The sequence below is a fragment of the Perna viridis genome, chromosome 12, assembly GCF_037379345.1.
Source record: "Perna viridis isolate PV_CMFRI_1.1 ecotype Kerala chromosome 12, ASM3737934v1, whole genome shotgun sequence".
Classification (NCBI taxonomy): Eukaryota; Metazoa; Mollusca; class Bivalvia; order Mytilida; family Mytilidae; genus Perna; species Perna viridis.
The window spans coordinates 15,608,916-15,628,283 of record NC_142456.1 but is presented as its reverse complement, the minus strand read 5'-3'; the positions used below and the strand labels follow the sequence as shown (position 1 = coordinate 15,628,283).

General features: G+C 31.6%; 1 protein-coding gene across 1 annotated transcript; it reads left to right on the top strand.

Annotated features, from left to right (window-relative positions):
• Window positions 1–1,083: 1,083 nt before the first annotated feature.
• LOC148601433 (uncharacterized) lies at window positions 1,084–18,494 on the top strand. Its single transcript, XM_088556192.1, has 15 exons — window positions 1,084–1,242; window positions 4,803–4,906; window positions 5,203–5,343; window positions 5,990–6,124; window positions 6,919–6,997; window positions 7,355–7,485; window positions 9,451–9,475; window positions 10,154–10,236; window positions 11,025–11,063; window positions 12,211–12,267; window positions 13,001–13,060; window positions 13,228–13,452; window positions 14,016–14,099; window positions 14,367–14,601; window positions 17,861–18,494. The coding sequence occupies exons 2-15, from the start codon at window positions 4,837–4,839 to the stop codon at window positions 17,925–17,927; spliced, it is 1,431 nt and encodes a 476-aa protein (XP_088412318.1). The 5' UTR covers window positions 1,084–1,242; window positions 4,803–4,836; the 3' UTR covers window positions 17,928–18,494.
• Window positions 18,495–19,368: the final 874 nt, after the last annotated feature.

Below are 19,368 nucleotides of genomic sequence, written 5' to 3'. Positions count from 1 at the left end.
CACCCCGAATATTACCAATCAAAACATTGTATTACCGTTAGAATAAACACACACGCGCCAATCATATTGATTAATGACAGGTATAGGTGGGTAATAAGCAAGATTAATTGGGAAATACATTGCCGATTTGCAATGCGTGACGCATATTTGAATACGTGCTAAAAGAGGTCATGGAGAACCCTGCGTATCTGTTCATTTATTTGATCGCAATATGCAATCACTGCTTGACATAAATCAATAGCAGGTCCAGAAATTCCGAAAATATGGGGAAATATAGCCTTTTAGGGGCTCACTATTGGTAGTATCATTAATTTTCTATAAAATCAATTTTTTTTTCAATTATGAGGGGGATCCTGGGCCCCTCTTGGACCCACCTCTGTTTTTGCTGAACTTTAATAAAGCTTTAATTATACAACACATGTATGAAGTTTGGTTCCATGGATATCCACTACCTGTTTGAACAGGACATATATTTCAAAGGTATGCATAGCTCTGCTCACCACAATCTCATATTAAAATCTCAATTCATGGTTTTTCAGCTGTTGCAAAAAAAAAAAAAAAAAAAAAAAAAATCAAGTAATATGTAATCAATATTATATATATTTGTTTCTTTCGTTTTAATTATAACAACTGTAGGAATGTACCTCGTGACTATTCCATTATTCCTGTACATCTTTTTTTTCGTGAAACCAAAAACGGAAATAGACGCTGCTTGAGACGCTTGAAGATGAATAAGTGAACTGACAAAACCTATATTTGAAATTTTGTTTAGTTTGTTGCTACATCTACAAAATTTAGAACACTCTACAAAATTCATATATCATGTTAAACCTGTTGTGGGTGTAAGCGATTTTTGCATTAAAATATTCATAATTTAGATTGTTTTGAAAAAAAAATGTTATTGAAAAACACTATGATAACATTGTGGTTGTTGAATACGTTACTATAACAATTCTGCAACCATATATTTTTATATTTTAAAAAAAACATTTAAAAAAAATGTTTTAAGTCTTTTTAAGGAAGCGTTCCTAAAACATTTTTGTTACGTGTTTGTGCTAGCTGGGTTACTGTTTCGTTCATCCATATTTTTCCGAATATTTCCTTATTTATAGAACCTTATGTAATTTAGTGTTTGATTTTTGATTGTCCGAAACGCGTCGCTTTGAATCAAGGATGGCAGAATAACAGGATATCATTTTGTTCTGAAGGAATTATAACTATGTTTATAAAAACAAATAAACAGTAAGTATTGATATTAATGTTTGTAATCTTTGTTACAAACTGATGTGACTAATCTTACTTTAACATGATAATAAGATAGAACCGCCGTTAACTATAGTTTTGTAAGCTACACTGTACAATAGGAATATGCCTTTAACAATAAGTCAGAAAAACAGTGGTAAGTTTACAGTGTTTCTACAATGTTTATAATTTGACACTGTCTTGAAGCAGAAAATTAAATTACTCTCTATTCGTCAACAGCTTCATTTAGACCGATATATGCAATCAAAGGTTATAACTTGCATGCACTAGTATCATTGGAATATTTACATGTACATGTAATTTAATTTTACTTCATGTATGTTTTTCTTTATTTTCATATGAATAGTACATATTGAGTCAGGTGTTATATTTAATTATTGTTAAAGAAGTTATATAAATAGTTCATAATAAAAACCTTATTCTATATTTAGAATATATGACAGTTCATAAATCAGATCATAACAATTGTTATGAAATGCACCCGTATTGATTCAAATGGTACACGTATTTCAGGAGAAACAGATACACATTTAACAAACTGATTAAATAATGATAACAAATATAAGCCTTAAAACTAGAACACCCTTCTCTGACTGAATTAAAGTCACCCTTTTAACTATTAAGTCACTGAACTGCAATAAATAATATGTGATTACAGTAGTCTTACTAACATTCTCGCCTGTGCATAACTAGTCTTAAAATATAATTCCTAGGTGTCTGCGGATATTTGTTCCATATTTTAGCTGATGCTGCAGGAAACAAAATACACAAGAAGTTATTTGAGAAAGAAGTTATAGTTGAATTCGATTCAATTTAAGTCAAACGTTCTGCTTTCAGGATACATTGATGGATCACTCTGTAACTCATTCTCTCAAAACCAGTTAGTGGTAGGGTAAATTTTAGGCACTCTTCTTAAACCTGTTTTTAAGAGGAACAAATTACCAAAGAAAAAATAAATAGATAAATAAAAAATAGTTAAAAAAAAGTTTCATCAAACTTGAAAATACAGTCTTCCATCACAAACGGATGTTTTTGACCCAATTGACCCCTCGTTACTCAAAAATGGTGAGCAATATTCCAATACTGATTGAAAATTCAGATATGGACTTCCAGAAGAAAGCCAGTGATAAAAAAAAAAAGAATTTCAAATTTGAACCAGAAGTGTTTAAAAAATTGGTGTGTGGCCCCTTTGACCCCTTATAATTCAAAAACAGTAAGAAATATCTTGAATCTGATTGAAAACCGTAGGCAAGAATAAAAAAAAATTGTTTAAAGTGTGGTCCCTCTTCGGCCCCTATACATGTAACTGGAAATGCTAAATGAATCTGTTAAATATTCATAACACAGAATTTTATAAGAAACGGGTAGATACAAGAATTGTCAAAATTGAATACAAAATAAACCATCTACATCCTTTTTTGACAAACACTTATTTTACCCCTTTTGTAGAACGGTAGAGACCAGAGACCCCATTTTAAATAGCAAGCTTCTTCTATCAGCAAGTAAAAATATATCAAAATATCATTACATTTGGTTCACTACAGCTATATGTATCGCACCGACACGAAAACGATAACAATGATGATGACAACAGTATCATAACATAACATAATACGACCGCATTTTTGCGGTCATATGAAAAAGGAATATACATTTTCTATTAAGTGAAAATATCAAAGATGAACCGCATCTTTCATAGGATATTAATCTACGATAAGCCTATTTCTACTACATAACCAATGTGGTCAGACTAAGTACCATTATAAGAAAAAGAAAAATACCAAAATGTTAACGGGATTTAACTTCCTGAAGATCTAAGCCATTCATTATGATGTCCCCGCAGCATTTTCATCATCTTGATACCCGCACCTACGACCGATATTACCCGTTGATAAATAATGTGAACAATAAAGGTGACAGAAGAGAACCTTGCGGAACAACTGCATTTACTGGGCTCCAGTTTGAGTTACTGCAATAAAGACAACCCTTTGTACCCCCGACAAATAATTTTTAATCCAATATATAGTACAGAACACCAAACACAGTTGAATGCTTTACTTATAAAAAAACTACTTTCATTTTTACCTTACCAAGACCTCGACCAATATCATATGAGAAGTTGTCTAATTATTTAATAGTTATAGTCCTGTTTTCCAACAAAATACGGTGAACGTGTTTATGGGTACTTGTAGGGAATACATAACAGCGTATATTTTTCACTTCACGGTGGTTATTGATCTTAACACTGAGGCGAACAAAATATATATATGTTTTACTAAAAGTTCAGAAGTTAATTATAAGAAAGTAAAAGGTTCGTTAATGCCTGATTTTCATACATAGAATCTATTCATTTATTTTGTAATTGAATTTTTACTATTCATACATTTTTCATCACTCAGTTAACTAATCATTCAACGTGGCATTTGATTTATAAACCTTTATTCTTAAGGAGACAGAACTAAGTTTGTTCCCGAAATCTACTATTAGTTTTTAAAAAGACACCAAAAAATTTCGGTAGTATAATGATATATGTACCACGCCGTCTTCGTCGACCTCGCCACTCAATGTCCAGACAATAACTTGAGTAATAGTTTACAACTTTATGCAATTGTACCAAACGTTGTCATGTCACAAACGGAAAGTTGGGTCGATTTTGGGGTTGTTACTTGAATCATTTAGGAATAAGGAGCAAAAAGGAGCCAAAATAATAGAATCCCTCAGAATTTTTAGCCTTGGGTGCCATCCAACAAAAGAGAAGGCTTGGAAAGATTTTACTTGATTATTACTTGAAACATTTATAATTTAGGTGCCAACAAACCCCAACATTTTCAAGATGTCCAGACAATGACGTGATAAATTGTATATGGATCTCTTTGAAAATATAACAAAAGTTGCCATATCACGAAAGAAAGCCTGGGATTGATTTAAGGTGTTGTGACTTGAGCTGATAAGGAATGGGAGAGGGAAAATGGTGCCATGTACATTTAATAACTTGAGTGAAAGTATATGGATCTCTTTCTGAGCCTTCCTTTACCAAAAGAAGACTTGGACTGAATCTACGGTTTATGCGTTTTGAGTAATGAGTGACCAAAAAGGGACCACTGCGATTCTAATCAAATTCTTTTTCTGTGTCAAATACATTTGTATCTAATCGCAATCAAAATGCAGAGTCGGATAGTGTGTTCATATTCACTCAAAATTGTTCCCGGTTCGACATCTGATGTCATACCAAGCTGCACCCAGCGAAGCATTTCATTTGTATATCATGTGTGGTTATTGTATTTGTTTTCTTGAAAATATTTGTTTCAACTCACTCATTTGTCAGTGGTTTCAAAGTAGCAGATGAATTTGAACAGATAGAACTAGAATAAGTTCCTGTTACTAAAACGTTTCCGTCTGTCTGATAATTGTATTTAGTATTTGCATTATTCTGATTTATAATACACATTAAGACATGAAAACATAAAACAATTACAAGTCCCGGTTTTTCAAACTAATCAGGTTTGCTTAAGCCTTCTAGAGACAACATATATTTTCAGCAATAAGTAAAAGGACCATCGCGTAAAGCAGCTCATGCCGGTACCTTGTGACAGAGGACAAAGGCTTCGAAATGGTGTTTGTTGCAGGTCGACGATATGTACAGGTACCAAATAATTTAATTGAATAGAACAAAAGTATAAGAAGTTTTTGTATTAGCATGTGTACAAACTATATGACACAATTGAACACAAAGTATATAGTAATTTACATAAAATCCGTATTTCACGCATTAATGAATGATGTTTTCTTAAGATTGTAATTGTTGATTTTTTTCGTGTAAAAGTACGTGTTTCAGATAACAAAACAATTATTAAAGATTGTTTTTGAAAGCATGTTAATGCTATAATAAATCGGTTTTTAATATTTCAATGCAAAAACACAAATTTTCCAATTTTGCAGATCAGGGGTTTAATCCTTGTCATAAAAACAATGGTACCGATGTGTGTGTACCGTGTCCTAAAGATCACTTCGTTGAAGGGAATTATTCTACAGGGGTCTTCGAATATCACCCATGCGCTGAGCGACCAGCATGTCAACAAGGTAAATAACACACAGATACAAATTGCACTGCCACCGGAAATTTGTCGAGCAGCATGACGGGTATCTTATATGAAGCATACCGTTGCAACTGAAGATATAATCTTTTTAAGGGGGTAGGGTGCGGTTTGTTTTTTTATGCGTATATTTTAGTTCGACTGAGTTGTAAGGTTTGTTTATCGTGTGATGTCCGTCTGTGTTCCCAGTGTTGTCTTGTACAAATATGTCTCATCATGTGCACCTCTATACTATATCTTTCTCTTACAAAACTGATATTTTGATATGTATTTAACTTAGATATAAGTTTTAGATAAAATGTAAAGTAACCGAGGTATTCTCTTTATAACGACGACAACAGATTAGTGCTGGATATTAAGTAATTGATGCAAATGTACCTTTGTAATGCGTCGTTGTTCGCAAAAATAGAGGATTTTTTTTTAAAACTGACACATAGAGGGAACAATTTTGAATTAGTTCATAGCTTGTTTACCATTATACAAAAATGTTACTTTATAATTTTTATGGTTTACACAAGCTTGTTTTGAAACATAATTGTTTAAAAATATTAATCCAGCTAAAACAACGTTAAAATACAAAAGAATCACCAATCAATAATGAAATTGAATAACAGTGTATACATTTTTTTTAGAACAAATACGAAACGAAAAAGGACATTGCGTGTGTGATAGATCGAAACAGTACATAAATGGAGGTTTCATCGATGGAATCTGTAAACGTGTTCGTAAGAGTTGTCCGATAAAAGGAATTGAACTGGATAATTATGGTAAGCAATTGTATATATTTTTTTTCAAACTTGGTTGCTGAAGTGTTATATACCAAAGTAATACCGTTTTTTTTTAAAGCAAACAAATGAAAGAAATTACCGCGAAAAAAACTTATACTTATTTAAAATCTATCTCTTCACTTGAACACTGTGGTAATGACAAAGATGCAGAAATAAAGCCCGAAAATAATCAAAACTGATAATTTCACGTCTGATGTAATGCTATAATTATTTTTTTTCTGTTTTTACGAGTAGGATGAACATATAGAGTTCAGTTTGCTCTATTTATTACATAAAGGCTAATACATTCTATTAATACGTATGTTTTTAAGAAACTTAACGCTGAATACAGAAACAGCATACAAGGAAGACACTAAACGATAATAAAAAAAATGAACTATGCAAAAAGTAATCAAGGGAACCAAGGTTATAGCGGTAATCAAAAGAATGTAATCCAAGGACAAAGACCAGACATGGAAAACAGACATACACAACAAAGAACATAGAGTAACTAAAATCATACATACAAAGTAACAAAAGTAAATGAGCAACTCGGACTCCACTAAAAACTGGGAGCATGGACCAGGTGCACCGGTAGGGTAAGCGTCCTCTGCTTTTCAAGAAACACCCGCCGAGTTGCTCATAAAAGTCCGGGGTAGACAAACGAGGGAACGAAAACCATGACCCGTTGAATAAATCAGTTCTCATGGTGCTGATGGATACACCATAACGATCCACGTTATTGTTTTGTTTTTTTATGGTTTTGCTTTTAAGAAGCAATATGTTTGATACAGGAAATTGTAGCCGATGCAAACGGGGGTATTATAAGGATACAAACAGCAATGCAGTTTGCAAGAGGAAAGGAAATCCTGTGTAAGTGTATCTTCTACTGTATCTTTTTAGTGGAGTCCGAGTTGCTTATTTGCTTTCGTTGCTTTGTATGTATGATTTTACTTACTTTGTGTTCTTTGTTGTGTATGCCTGTTTTCCACGCCTGGTCTTTGTCCCTGGATTGCATTCTTTTGATTACCGCTATAGCCTTTGTTCTCTTGATTACTCTAAGCCACTACTGTTCGCTCAACGTAAACTTAAATATGTGATGTCTTTCTTATAGAGTTATAATGGTTAATTTACCTTCATGATATAGTTACCTTCAGATTGTGTGTATCATTTTTTTCTTAGAAACTATCATGTTACTTTACACATTTTAATAGATGTTTTTCATTACAGTTGTACAGACAATCAGATAATAAATGAAGGGAATACGACAACAGACAGACATTGTCTTCCAAAACAATATTCTCAAATCACAACTACATTAAACACAGATAGGACGACAATCCAAACAAACGGAAGCAGTGGTATGTTGCATTGATTTATCCCTCTTCTAATTTAAATATTAAATACGTAATAATAGGTTTATGCCTAATTAATTAAGTACCCTTCCATATAAAAATTCAAAATTAAGTGGGAAATTATAGGAATTGATTCCACATTATTGTCTGTTATTGTATTTATTTTTGACAAATTTTATTCAATATTAGTACTTTTCCTCCTGACATATTTTTTTTTAATTTGGAATGCAACATGACTAGATGAGATAATTTAATGCAAAAATGTTTTCGTTGGAGAAGGAAGGCCTTTGACAAACACATAACAATTAATGGCGATTTTTCTCTTAGTGACTTAGATAGTTGTATAGATATCTTTTATGAACGCACTAGAGAACAATGAGTCGAAGGGAGATAACTGATAGATATTTACAAATTAAATGGGCTATAAAAAGATAAATTAGTGTCATATTTGGTCATTGTAAGCTATTAATAGTATCATATCCTTTCATATGAACAGTTAAAGTAATTAGGAAACTATCATTTGCCACCCGTCCATTAGCCTCTGCTTGATTTTATATAAGAGAGTACATAGCTACTTACGAAATACTTGAAAAAGGGTAACATTAATATTACCGAACAATAATCCGATTCATAATCAAGTCGAGTCCAGAATAAAACTGGCAAAAATAGATAAACAACAGCGGAGCAACTGGTACCACAATGGTCCTGACTTGGTACAGGCACTTCAGACGATATTGTGGGTTAAATCCAGGTTTTACAGCCCGCTAAAATTCCCTCTTCAATTGCGGCGTGAATATACCAGTGGTGATTGAACAACATTTGAATGCTATTGTCATAATCGGTAAATCAGCGGTCATATCAGCACTAAGAACAAAAATGAATCAATACTCATTATATTAGAAGAAATTGAAAAAAAATTTAAGCAAGAACTGATATCTAACTAAAAAAAATGGTAAAAGACCTTTTAAGACGCGTTTCCTCATACCCCTGATTCAGAAATCTGTAACGCAGATATTTATTGTGTTCAAGGAAATCAAAGTTGTTAGTACTAGCTCTAGCGTAGCGAATCAATTGTGAAAAATAAATACCATTTGCAGGGGATGAAGGAAAGAGTAATCAAGGGGACCAAGGTTATAGCGGTAATCAAAAGAATGTAATCCAGGGACAAAGACCAAACATGGAAAACCGACATACACAACAAAGAACATATAGTAACTAAACTCATACATACAAAGTAACAAAAGCAAATAAGCAACTCGGACTCCACTAAAAACTGGGAGCATGGACCAGGTGCACCGGTAGATGATCATTGCTGCACAGGTAAAGGAAATATATGAAATTAAAATTAAAGTTGTCTCTTTTATAATAATTCTTATTGCTGAGATGACCACTGTTGTCAATTCGAGATATACAGTACATTGTATATTGATACCACAAAAAAGATTATTACATCAGTGTTCGTCTACCACCATCATTTACATATCAATCCGTATTGTTTTTCAATTGTAAATACACATAATCCCCATTTGTCATAATCCCACTTCTACTTAACAGGTTGACATAAGTAACCCGATACATGTTTTTCGATATCGGCGGTTTAGACACCTGGTCCATGATTTTGAAAGTCAACATGATTGGAACGAGGAAATCGGGAAAACAGACTAGGTCACAAAACAAACATGAATGACACAAATACACACAATAAGTTACGAATAAATGATCAACCCAGACTCCATTTAACAATGAAAGTATGGACTAAGAGTACAGGTAGAAACACTTGTCGAGTTTTTCAAAGCTTAGTTGGGTTTTGGAAGTTTGATGTTTTTTTTTGTCTTTCTATGTGTTATTCAGATTTGACGTTAATTCGATAATTTACCTTACTTCATCCTCAAAAGTCCAATTTATCTCAGCATAGTTCTTGTTCTTGTTTAAGCAGTAACCCTTTAATTCAATTTACCATTTTCGTTTTAGGACAGAACGCGGCTTTAACCATCGGGTAAGCGTTATTAAACTTATATAAATGTCAAGTAATATTGCTCAGTTTAAGAGATTATTTTTTATTATCGCTAAATATGCTATTACATTTTTTTCGTTCTCATTGAATCAGTTTGCGGGGTGTGTCGATACATCTTTTATTATTTTGTTTTTAATTCTAGAAATTAGGCCATATTGAAAGTTATATATATATATATAATTAAACGTCATAGTACAATTTGTACGGAAATTATACTTATAACGAGAAGGTGTATGGTTATTATGTCAAAAAGACAACAACCCAATCGGAATGTCAGCTCAAGGTCACCCGGTAGTCTTTCAATGAATGACAAGGGAACAGTCAGACCACAGGTAGGCTATACCTTATGATTATAGACAGATAAACCGAACGAGTTGTCCCTATATACTCAAATAAAATAACAAAATAAACTGAATATTGTATATTTTCTACTGTCTGTTTTAAATGAATCAAGAAAAGTGTTTTTTTTTTAATCTACGCAAACAAGGAGTTATCATCTCTGTATAACCAAATGGAATACACATATGATCTCGAATATATGTTATATCAGCATATATCATTCAACAGTATTGAGCTCCTCTAAAAAACACATAATGTAATAGAACGAATTCTGTGTTACACCTTTTAACTTGATTTAATCGTCATTACTTCTTGTTTTAGTGTTTGCTTTGGTGGATTGCTGCTACTTTTGGTAGTTGTCGTATCAATTTATATCTTTCGATCAAAAACAAAAAGAAATGTCGGTAAGAACAATATTCTTGATTGCATGGACAAAGACCTTAATTTCACTAGAGTCTTATGACATTTTTATGACCATTGACCTAAGCCGAAATAAGATATAACTAATACAGATATTAGCATCAATATCGCACAAATAACAATATGTACGACACAAAAGTTATACAAAACAACAGTGATATTAAAGATTTCAAAATTAAGGGAGATAAGTCTGTAAATGGCATTCAAATACAATAGAATCTGTTGTATTTTCAATTTTGATCATCTCCTAAGAGCAAGCAGATTTGAATGAATAATTATACATTTCATAGAATAGACCCATAAAACAACTTAATTACAAAAATAAAAAAATATGCAGCCTTTTTTGGGGTGTATCACATTTTATTATATTTTGTATGATTCTTACAAAGACAGTTACTTAATTGCATGTTATTGTACCAATATATGATACCAAAAATAATAAGAGAAGTAACAACCCTTACAATAACGTACTAGTTGTGATATAACTAAGTTTGTCTAGATACTGGAGAAATGTACACAAACACAAAATTATGAAGAGACAAGTCATAGAAAACATGAGCTTCGAGGCTGTATAAAGATGTATAGACATTAGCTGATTGTAAGGAAATTTAGTAATTTTATTAAATAAAAAGGCGTTACAATCATAGAAAATTATTCTCGATAGAGGGTCATGTCGTTCACTTTAGTGAAAGTAAAGAATAGAAAAATACTAGCACATACAATTTTTGTAGTACATGACTGGTAAGTTATTTAAATTTCCATCCATTTTTAGATAAGAAAAGAGAAGAAGGTGGCGTGAAGGGAGGTGTTGGTGAATATGAATTTACTGAAATCCTCACTAGCAGAAATTAGATAATGTTAAATTTACGTTTATTTAGCGTTATCATTACTGTTAATAACTTTCACTTTTTTATAATTTAATATTGTAACCATGGAGGTGTATAACCGCCTTTAAATGGATGATATGATGTAAGGCCTTGCCTCCGAGGGACGGATCTATTTGTATTTAGATAATTTTTTTGAGGACGCTTACCCTACCGGCGCACCTGGTCCATGCTCCCAGTTTTTAGTAGAGTCCGAGTTGCTTATTTGCTTTTGTTACTTTGTATGTATTATTTTAGTTACTTCATGTTCTTTGTTGTGTATGTCTGTTTTCCATGTCTGGTCTTTGTCCCTGGATTACATTCTTTTGATTACCGCTATAACCTTGGTTCCCTTGATTACTCTTTGATCATACACCATGATGCTGTAATATTTGATATATCAACCAACGAGGAAAATGTGAGACTTTCAAGAAAATCCTCCAGCGCTTTCATTAAAGGTTTCAACAGTCACTTTCAAATGGCTTACGTCATCTTGAGCTATTCATTGTTTAAAACTCCTGCATATATAGGACATATCTAACGCATCATCTCGATTCATGTTTTCAAAACATAACAATAACCATAGTTTGGGCTTCCATTCCCTATACGGTTTTCTTATTTGGTACTTAGTTTCCATGTTCATATTTACATAATGATCAAAATATATGAATATTTAAGTACCTGTCTTTGTACGAATCATGCAAAATCTGAAAAATGTGATACACCCCAAAAAGGCTACATATTTTTATTTTTGTAATTAAGTTGTTTTATGGGTCTATACTATGAAATATGTAATTATTCATTCAAATATGCCTGCTCTTAGGAGATAATCGAAATTGAAAATACAGTAGATTCTATTGTATTTGGACGCCATTTACAGAGTTATCTCCCTTAATTTTGAAATCTACAGTGCATTCTAGATAATTTTTAACTCCTAAGAGCACGGGTTATATGAAAAACCACATGTTTATTTCTGTTTACTATGACATTTCAAACAAAATATCAAAAATAAACATATGTAGGCTTTTTACCCATGAATCACATTTTGCATGATCCTTAGCTGGAGTGCTACTTATCATCAATACGATTTTTCAGAACTCGAAGACTTAGGAAATTTACACCGAAATAGTGATACTGAATCAGTTCAATCAGGTTAAACTAATGTTTATGTTTATTTGAAACAATTTACTGATGAAAGAAAATTTTGTCATGACAAATGATCGTATTTTTCAAAATACGATAAATAAGAGATAAGAAAAGAGATGATTAAGAAGGAGGACAAGTATAGAGGAATACATATTTTTTTTAAAACTTTATCATTGAAAACTTTGATAAAACAAGATCAAATCCATTAAAAAAATACAATATATATAGGGGTTGGTGGTAAATGGATTCAAAATTGCAACTGAAATTGTTAGTCTTACTCTAGAGCAATTATAAAAATCATATCAATAAGATAAACCACTATATAAACTTTTTATAAACAACAAAATTTGTAGTGCTCTATTAGTAAACATTTTACTTCTTGTAAATTATATGTAAAGGCTACCTCAGAAGACACATTGCCAAAACGAGAGAAAAAAAAACTACAAACAAAATATTTAAAAACAAGTAGATAAAACACGGTTTTAAAAAGAATGGTACTAACCGTATAATTAGAGATATCATATTCGATAATAACCTTTATTTTTTGACTTACTTATTTCTCTTTAATTTTATACTTGTCACACATTGGATGTTAACATTTTCATTAAATAACCCTAAAATAGTTACTTGGCTGTTTTGTATATTGGTTTTTACCATATTTACTTATTATTAATGCTTTATGCTATGAGTATATATTACATTCAATAACAAATTACTAATCTTGAACACAACTTTCCAGAACTTGAAGAACGACAGAGCTTAAACAAATGTGATGACCGTGAATCAGTTGACGAATCATGTAAGCAATGATCATCTTTCTATTTTATTGGAATCAAACAATGGACGAATAAAATTGGAAATAAAATACATTCAATTTTGAATGTATATCCAATAAATCTTGCTTGCTGTATTCTGTTAATTTTTATCATTGGGTAATATTGATGTAAGTGTTTCTTTTTCCTTCAGGTTTAAACACCTTAAGTGAAGTCCCAATAAGCTATGAAAGTGGGAAATATACAAAAGATGGAAAACTAGAGGCTTTACCTTTTAACGATAATGAACTCCGTCCCCGACAACCCGAAGACGATGTAACGCAAGAATCAACACCTATCGTCAATCCCACTTCTGATAATCAGGACCATCTTCTATCTAGAGCTGAGGGTGGTATAGATCTAGGAGAAACAAGATCAGGTATAGGCTTTTGATCGTATGTGATCTTATGTGGCATCTGTCTTGGATATAATGGACGCAAATATAACTATTAAGGACGTGTAATTCATATTTTGAGATAATCAAATCAAAGGTAATGTCCCAAAAATGCAATTCAATTTTCCCTATTCATATAAAACAGTCCAATGTGACTGTTATAAGCAAATTGAAATTTAAGATAACGTTGATCATGCCTTCAACATTTGAAAAGTGAAGGTCAGTAATGAAATGGCAATCGCCGGGTAAGCGTCCTCTGCTTTTCTAGAAACACTCGCCTAGTTGCTCATATAAAGTCAAGTCCAGGGTATTGAAGATGTGCACCTCTTACCATGGAGACATTCGACAAATGTATTTTTTAACTTGTTGAAATTAACCATTTTTGTCAATTAAGGTTGTCAAATTTTAAACGATTAATAAATACTTTTTAACTAACGGCGTGAGGTTTAAACTACATCCATTCATTTATATAAATTAAAAAAAAAGACATCTAAGCATAAGATATACAATTTTCTCTTAATTTACTATATTAACTTATTTATTGACAGAAGATGATCATATTGTAGCAAGAACACTGTACAGGAGGTCTGGAGGAACAGTTGTCATTGAACATGCTCAAGTGCATACCCAAGGTTAACACACTGTCAAATATTTAACTGATAAATCTAAAAAAACCTTTGTCTTATATGAAATAATTTTTCACTATCGTCGTACAAAGAAAACTACCAAAATATTAAAATGATTGAAGTCAAACGATAGCAAACACACACATATATATTTGCATTTACAACACTAAATCATTCAAAACGTTTAGAAGTGAAGTAATGCATCTGATATATTCTCTTGTGTCTATGCTTATGTGAATTCTTTTATGAATATTTAAAAATTATCCTTTTTAGAACAAACTGTGCTGCCACTAACATCTCCTGTAAACGACGATAATGGTCGTCTTGTGAATGGACCAAGGTCTATACCTATGCCACCTAGAGTTCAAAGCGGTGTTATTCCAGGTGGAGGACAGCATCATGCTGGTAATAATGCTCAACCAGATCATGTTATACAGTTTCTTCAACCAAATCCACAAGGTGCTCAAGTAGTTGATGATCTTTCTTCAGGGCCTTATAGTCCCATAAGGTAGACCATATTGCATGACTTTTTTTGCTTTTGTTACTTTGTATGTATGATTTAGTTACTTTATGTTCTTTGTTGTGTATGTCTGTTTTCCATGTCTGGTCTTTGTCCCTGGATTACATTCTTTTTATAACATTGATTCCCTTGATTATTCTTTTTAACATATCATATTATTATGAATTTTGACATTGTTGATTAATATATTTGCGACATTGGTACATGTAGCCGTATTGATTTCATACAAAATACTGCTTTAATCTTTAACAAAAATAATTAATCAAGGATTTATTATACACCTAAACCTCTATTAAGAAGTTGACAGTAATGCAACAGCTTTAACAATATTTTTCATGTGATACTAGTTTTATGAAATTATGCAATGTGAGTTTGAAAAGTCAGACAGTTTTAATAATGATTATTAACGCATACAGAAATATTTTGCAAAGACGTGTGCCCGTTATTTAAAACAATACATCTTTGAAGACTAATATATTTTTCCATTTATCAATTTGAATTATTTGATTGCCATTTTGTATTATGAACAATGAATACAATGTAAGTTAGTCTATTTGTGTTCAAAATTTTTCCGATGCAGTCGGTATAGTTTCGCTTTTTTACCTTTTGACTTTAAAGATGCTCTTCAATGGCACCACAAGTCACCTGATCGCAATTCTGTTTCCCGATTGGTCAAATACTGATCATTTAGTGGTGTTCGAAAAAAAACTGTACTGAAATTGCATGCCATATGTTATTTTCTGAATGAAACGTAGAACATTATAAGTAAAGAGAACAAAATTTTACCGCATTGGCCATCTTTTGTAAAAGGATATGTTTTTTGCAAAAGTACTTGTTACACATCTCTCCAAATATTAAAAAAAAAAAACATTCTCATTTACACCATATCTCCCTCCTAAATCCCTGGTTTCCCAATGTGAAGATCTACTTTTATCGTTCATCGTTATTTGTTAAAAGAATAACTGGAAGACATATCTTTTAATTTCGTAATTTCGTTATATCTGTTTTTTTATTAAGCGAAATATAAGTTAGATGTGAATATGGGCATAAAGCTTAAGTAGCGGGACATTTCAAATAAATCCACAACATAGCCTTAACTTGAACAATGATGATCAAAATAGATTACACATTAAAACTGAATATAAATAGAAAACGTCACTCAACAAAACAAAAACTAAAGCAATATAAATCTCACAAAAAAATGAGAGAGACATTAAGCTGTTGTAAACAAAGATATTCTGTTTTTATTTAAGTCCAAGTTACTCATTTACTTTTGTTACTTTATATATATATATTATGTTAGCTTTTTATGTTCTTCGTTATGTGTGTATGTTTTCTGTCTGGTCTTTACCCCTGAATTACATTCTTTTGATTTCTGCTAGAATAGTGGTTCCCTTGATAGTGATAAATAGTGATAAACTTTATTTGAATTTACAATTGTACTGTGTTTTTACTGATATTTCAATTAACTGAGAATGAGCTTGCAAAACTGGCTATAATTGTTTCATTTATATTGTCTACATTGTGTATGTAGATCGTCTCTCCTGTTCGCACGTATTATACATGTAATGGTATTTAACATTTCTGAATTTCCGTCGGTTTGACTCTTCAATATTAGTTGGGCATTATGTATAAAAATGTTCGCCTTGTAAAGGCATTCAGAATGATTGTAAGATGGTATCTCAAATACAAGAATCAGGCAGGCAGTAAAACTCAAAAAGATATTTTTGTAGTAACAATTTTGCTTAAACTTTATCGGGACAGGAAGGTTAACATATCACAGTAGGAGGTTAATCTAAAAAGCAATTTGACATTAAAAATAGCGATTAGATAATATTTTGAAGCGCAATAAGATTGAATGGTGGAATAGGATATATAAATTATTGGAAAAATATTCTGTGCATTTCAGCCAATTTTTAAATGATTCATAAATTCTTCAGCATCTCATGTCTATACTTAAAAGCGCATAAAGCTTAATTTGTGTCCTTAGTAAGAAATATTTCTACATTTTGAAAGATATATCACTGTAAACTAAAATACCTGCCTAATTCTTAAATAGACCTGTTCTTAAATGTTTTATGTCTTTAACATATGTGTATCCGTATTTTATTTTCGTCTGTAATTTCTATATTTAAAAAAAAATATATGTGTACAATTCTTTTTAGTACCTATGAAAATGCGCTAGAAAAAAAGAAAATGTTAATCTGTGCTACTCTTGAAAAAAAAAGCAGCAGTACCAAGTTATTTTTCTAGATGTTGTTATTGTTAATATAGTTTGGATAAGTATCAGACATTATGATTTAAGGTTGTACATGAAACTTTTGCTCACAAAACACTGCCATAACTATATTTATTACTATTTTATATAATAAAATATATATATTCTGTGTTTGCATGCTTCAATAAGAATTATATCATCTTTAATTATATTGTATACAAATGAACTTGTCTGATAACTATATAAATCACATAAATAGCCCTTTTCAAGTCAATTACAGAAAATTGTTTAAATGTCTTCTGTCTACATATAATAGTATAATGTAGTTCCTCCGTTTGTCCGTCCATCCATTGGTCACAATAACCAAAAAGGCTGCCATCACTTTTTTCTGAATTGTTTCTATTGATGTGAGCTTCCTTTCGATTTTGTAAATTTCCACTTTTTCGTTGTTTAGTTATGTGACTTTATTCGTACAAAAATGGATTGATTAGCCATGCTTTAACTGAAAAACCCTTCAGCAATGTCAATGAAACCGTTGAGTTGTTTATTAATGTTGATGTAAAGTACCTTTCATTTTCTGTAAGTTGCAAATTTTACGATTTAGAGGTAAGGGACTTTGTTAATAAAAAAAGGGGGTTTCAGTTTTCGTACTATAATTCAGTATTGGCTGCACCCATTTTCATGAAACTTTGGGAAATAGTTTATTATTATTGATGTTAGCTCCCTCTTAATTGTTATGAATTTCTGATTTTCTGTTTTCGAATTTTTGAAAGTTTTTTCATAAAAAGGCAGAGTTCCATAAACACGATTAAATCGCATTTAAATTCAGAGCAATATCAAAATTGATTTGTGTCCATATTGGCCCCATCTGTTCAGAGGTCGACCTCTTTGAGTGTATGTAACTGCGAAATTTTGTCGTCATTTCATTGCGAAAACTGAAGGCCCCTACCCTACAGGTGCATTTTGACAATACTATGAGTTTTAGTACAGTCATGATTGTGCATTTAGTTGTTACTTTCTGTATTTTAGGCTCCACTATACAGATAGGTCACTGCAGATAACTTTATTACAATTTGTGGAAATAAAGCTGTATTGAGACACTTAAACAAGCAAAACATTATTTTCCTGTAAAAAGTGTATATTTTTCCAAACCTTACATTATGAAGATCCACGAAAAAAGATAGATATTCCTTTTTGTTTTGTTATGAAAATCAATAGCCATGGTAACATAATAAAATATACATCAGTTTTTATAATAAATTTTGGGCGCCTTCAAAAAATTAATTGTCAAAAAACAGGTTTTCTATAATATCTGGCATTTAACAACTGCCAGAAAAGTAAGTTGGCGTGGTAATATTGTAAAGAGCAAATAAAATGTGTACCTTTTTCTGCTCATTTGTTCATGTTTTTAATTCCTAAAGTTTGCGCGAAATTTTGCATTTTTGAAAAACAGCCAGACTGTGCAGGGAAGAGAACCAAGTCCGGTGAGGACCTAAATCTTTCCGGATAGTTTAAAGCATGTATTTTATACCTCTTTACCTTCACAAGTATTTCATATATTTTGTACGAATGCTCTACTACCCACAAATCAATATTTCCACCGAGTTTCATCTTTTATTTTTAACTTTTACAAAATAAGACCGGGTCAGTTTTGTAAACGAAACAGTGCACATCAATTTCATTTGTACAGTGCAACCTTATAATTTGTTATTAATGAAGTTTTGGTCTGTGTTATGGGTTTAGTCAATGTCCCAAATTATGGATATTGTGTTTCTCATTATAATCAATGTCTTTTTGTGTTTACTAAATAAAAAACACTTGACATAAATATATGACAGTCATCCACCAAAACTTAAGCATCGAACAGTTAAACTTAAGGTCACCATACGTTCTTCACTGATGAACAAAACCCATACCATAAACAAGCTGTAACAGGCCCCCAAATAAATGTGGTGAACTTTTTCATAAAAGACGAAAATTGACGTAATCTTTCGAAAAAAAACCAAACCGAATATATAAAAATGAAAAACAGCAACCTCAACTACTGGACCGGACTACATGTTCCTGGCTTGGAAAGGCTCATAAAGTATGTGGCGGGGTTAAACATGTTTGGGAGCAATCAACCCCCTTGCCAGTTCAGTGGTGTGAAAATACAAGGAAAAAAACGAATGTGCCTTGTTTTATATTGCATCTTTAAAAAACAAAATTACATTTGTCTGTCTGCTTTATTAAATAAGAAAATTGCTGAATAAAACATGTCCGTATAAATATACTATTAGGCGAGTACCAAACAAGAGATTTCGAAGTTTTTAATGCACCTACTTAACACGCGGCTATATCATATATCTTTGGAAAGGTCTTTAATCGTACCTTCAGAATTGCTTAGTCGTAAAATGGGAAGTGGTCACAATTTTTTCAAAACTGCAAAACAGCAAAAAATGAGTTTTTTTTTTCAAAATCACATAACATTTAAATAACAACGTATTTAAAAACGCATCATTTTGTAAAAAAACAGTTTTTTTTTTTTTTATTTTTTT

Excerpts from the sequence above, each read along its gene's own strand:
- LOC148601433 (XM_088556192.1), top strand. The coding sequence starts at position 4,837 with ATGCCGGTACCTTGTGACAGAGGACAAAGGCTTCGAAATGGTGTTTGT. Across the intron at positions 5,344-5,989 it reads GCGACCAGCATGTCAACAAG|AACAAATACGAAACGAAAAA; the intron begins GTAAATAACACA and ends CATTTTTTTTAG. Across the intron at positions 9,476-10,153 it reads AACGCGGCTTTAACCATCGG|TGTTTGCTTTGGTGGATTGC; the intron begins GTAAGCGTTATT and ends TTCTTGTTTTAG.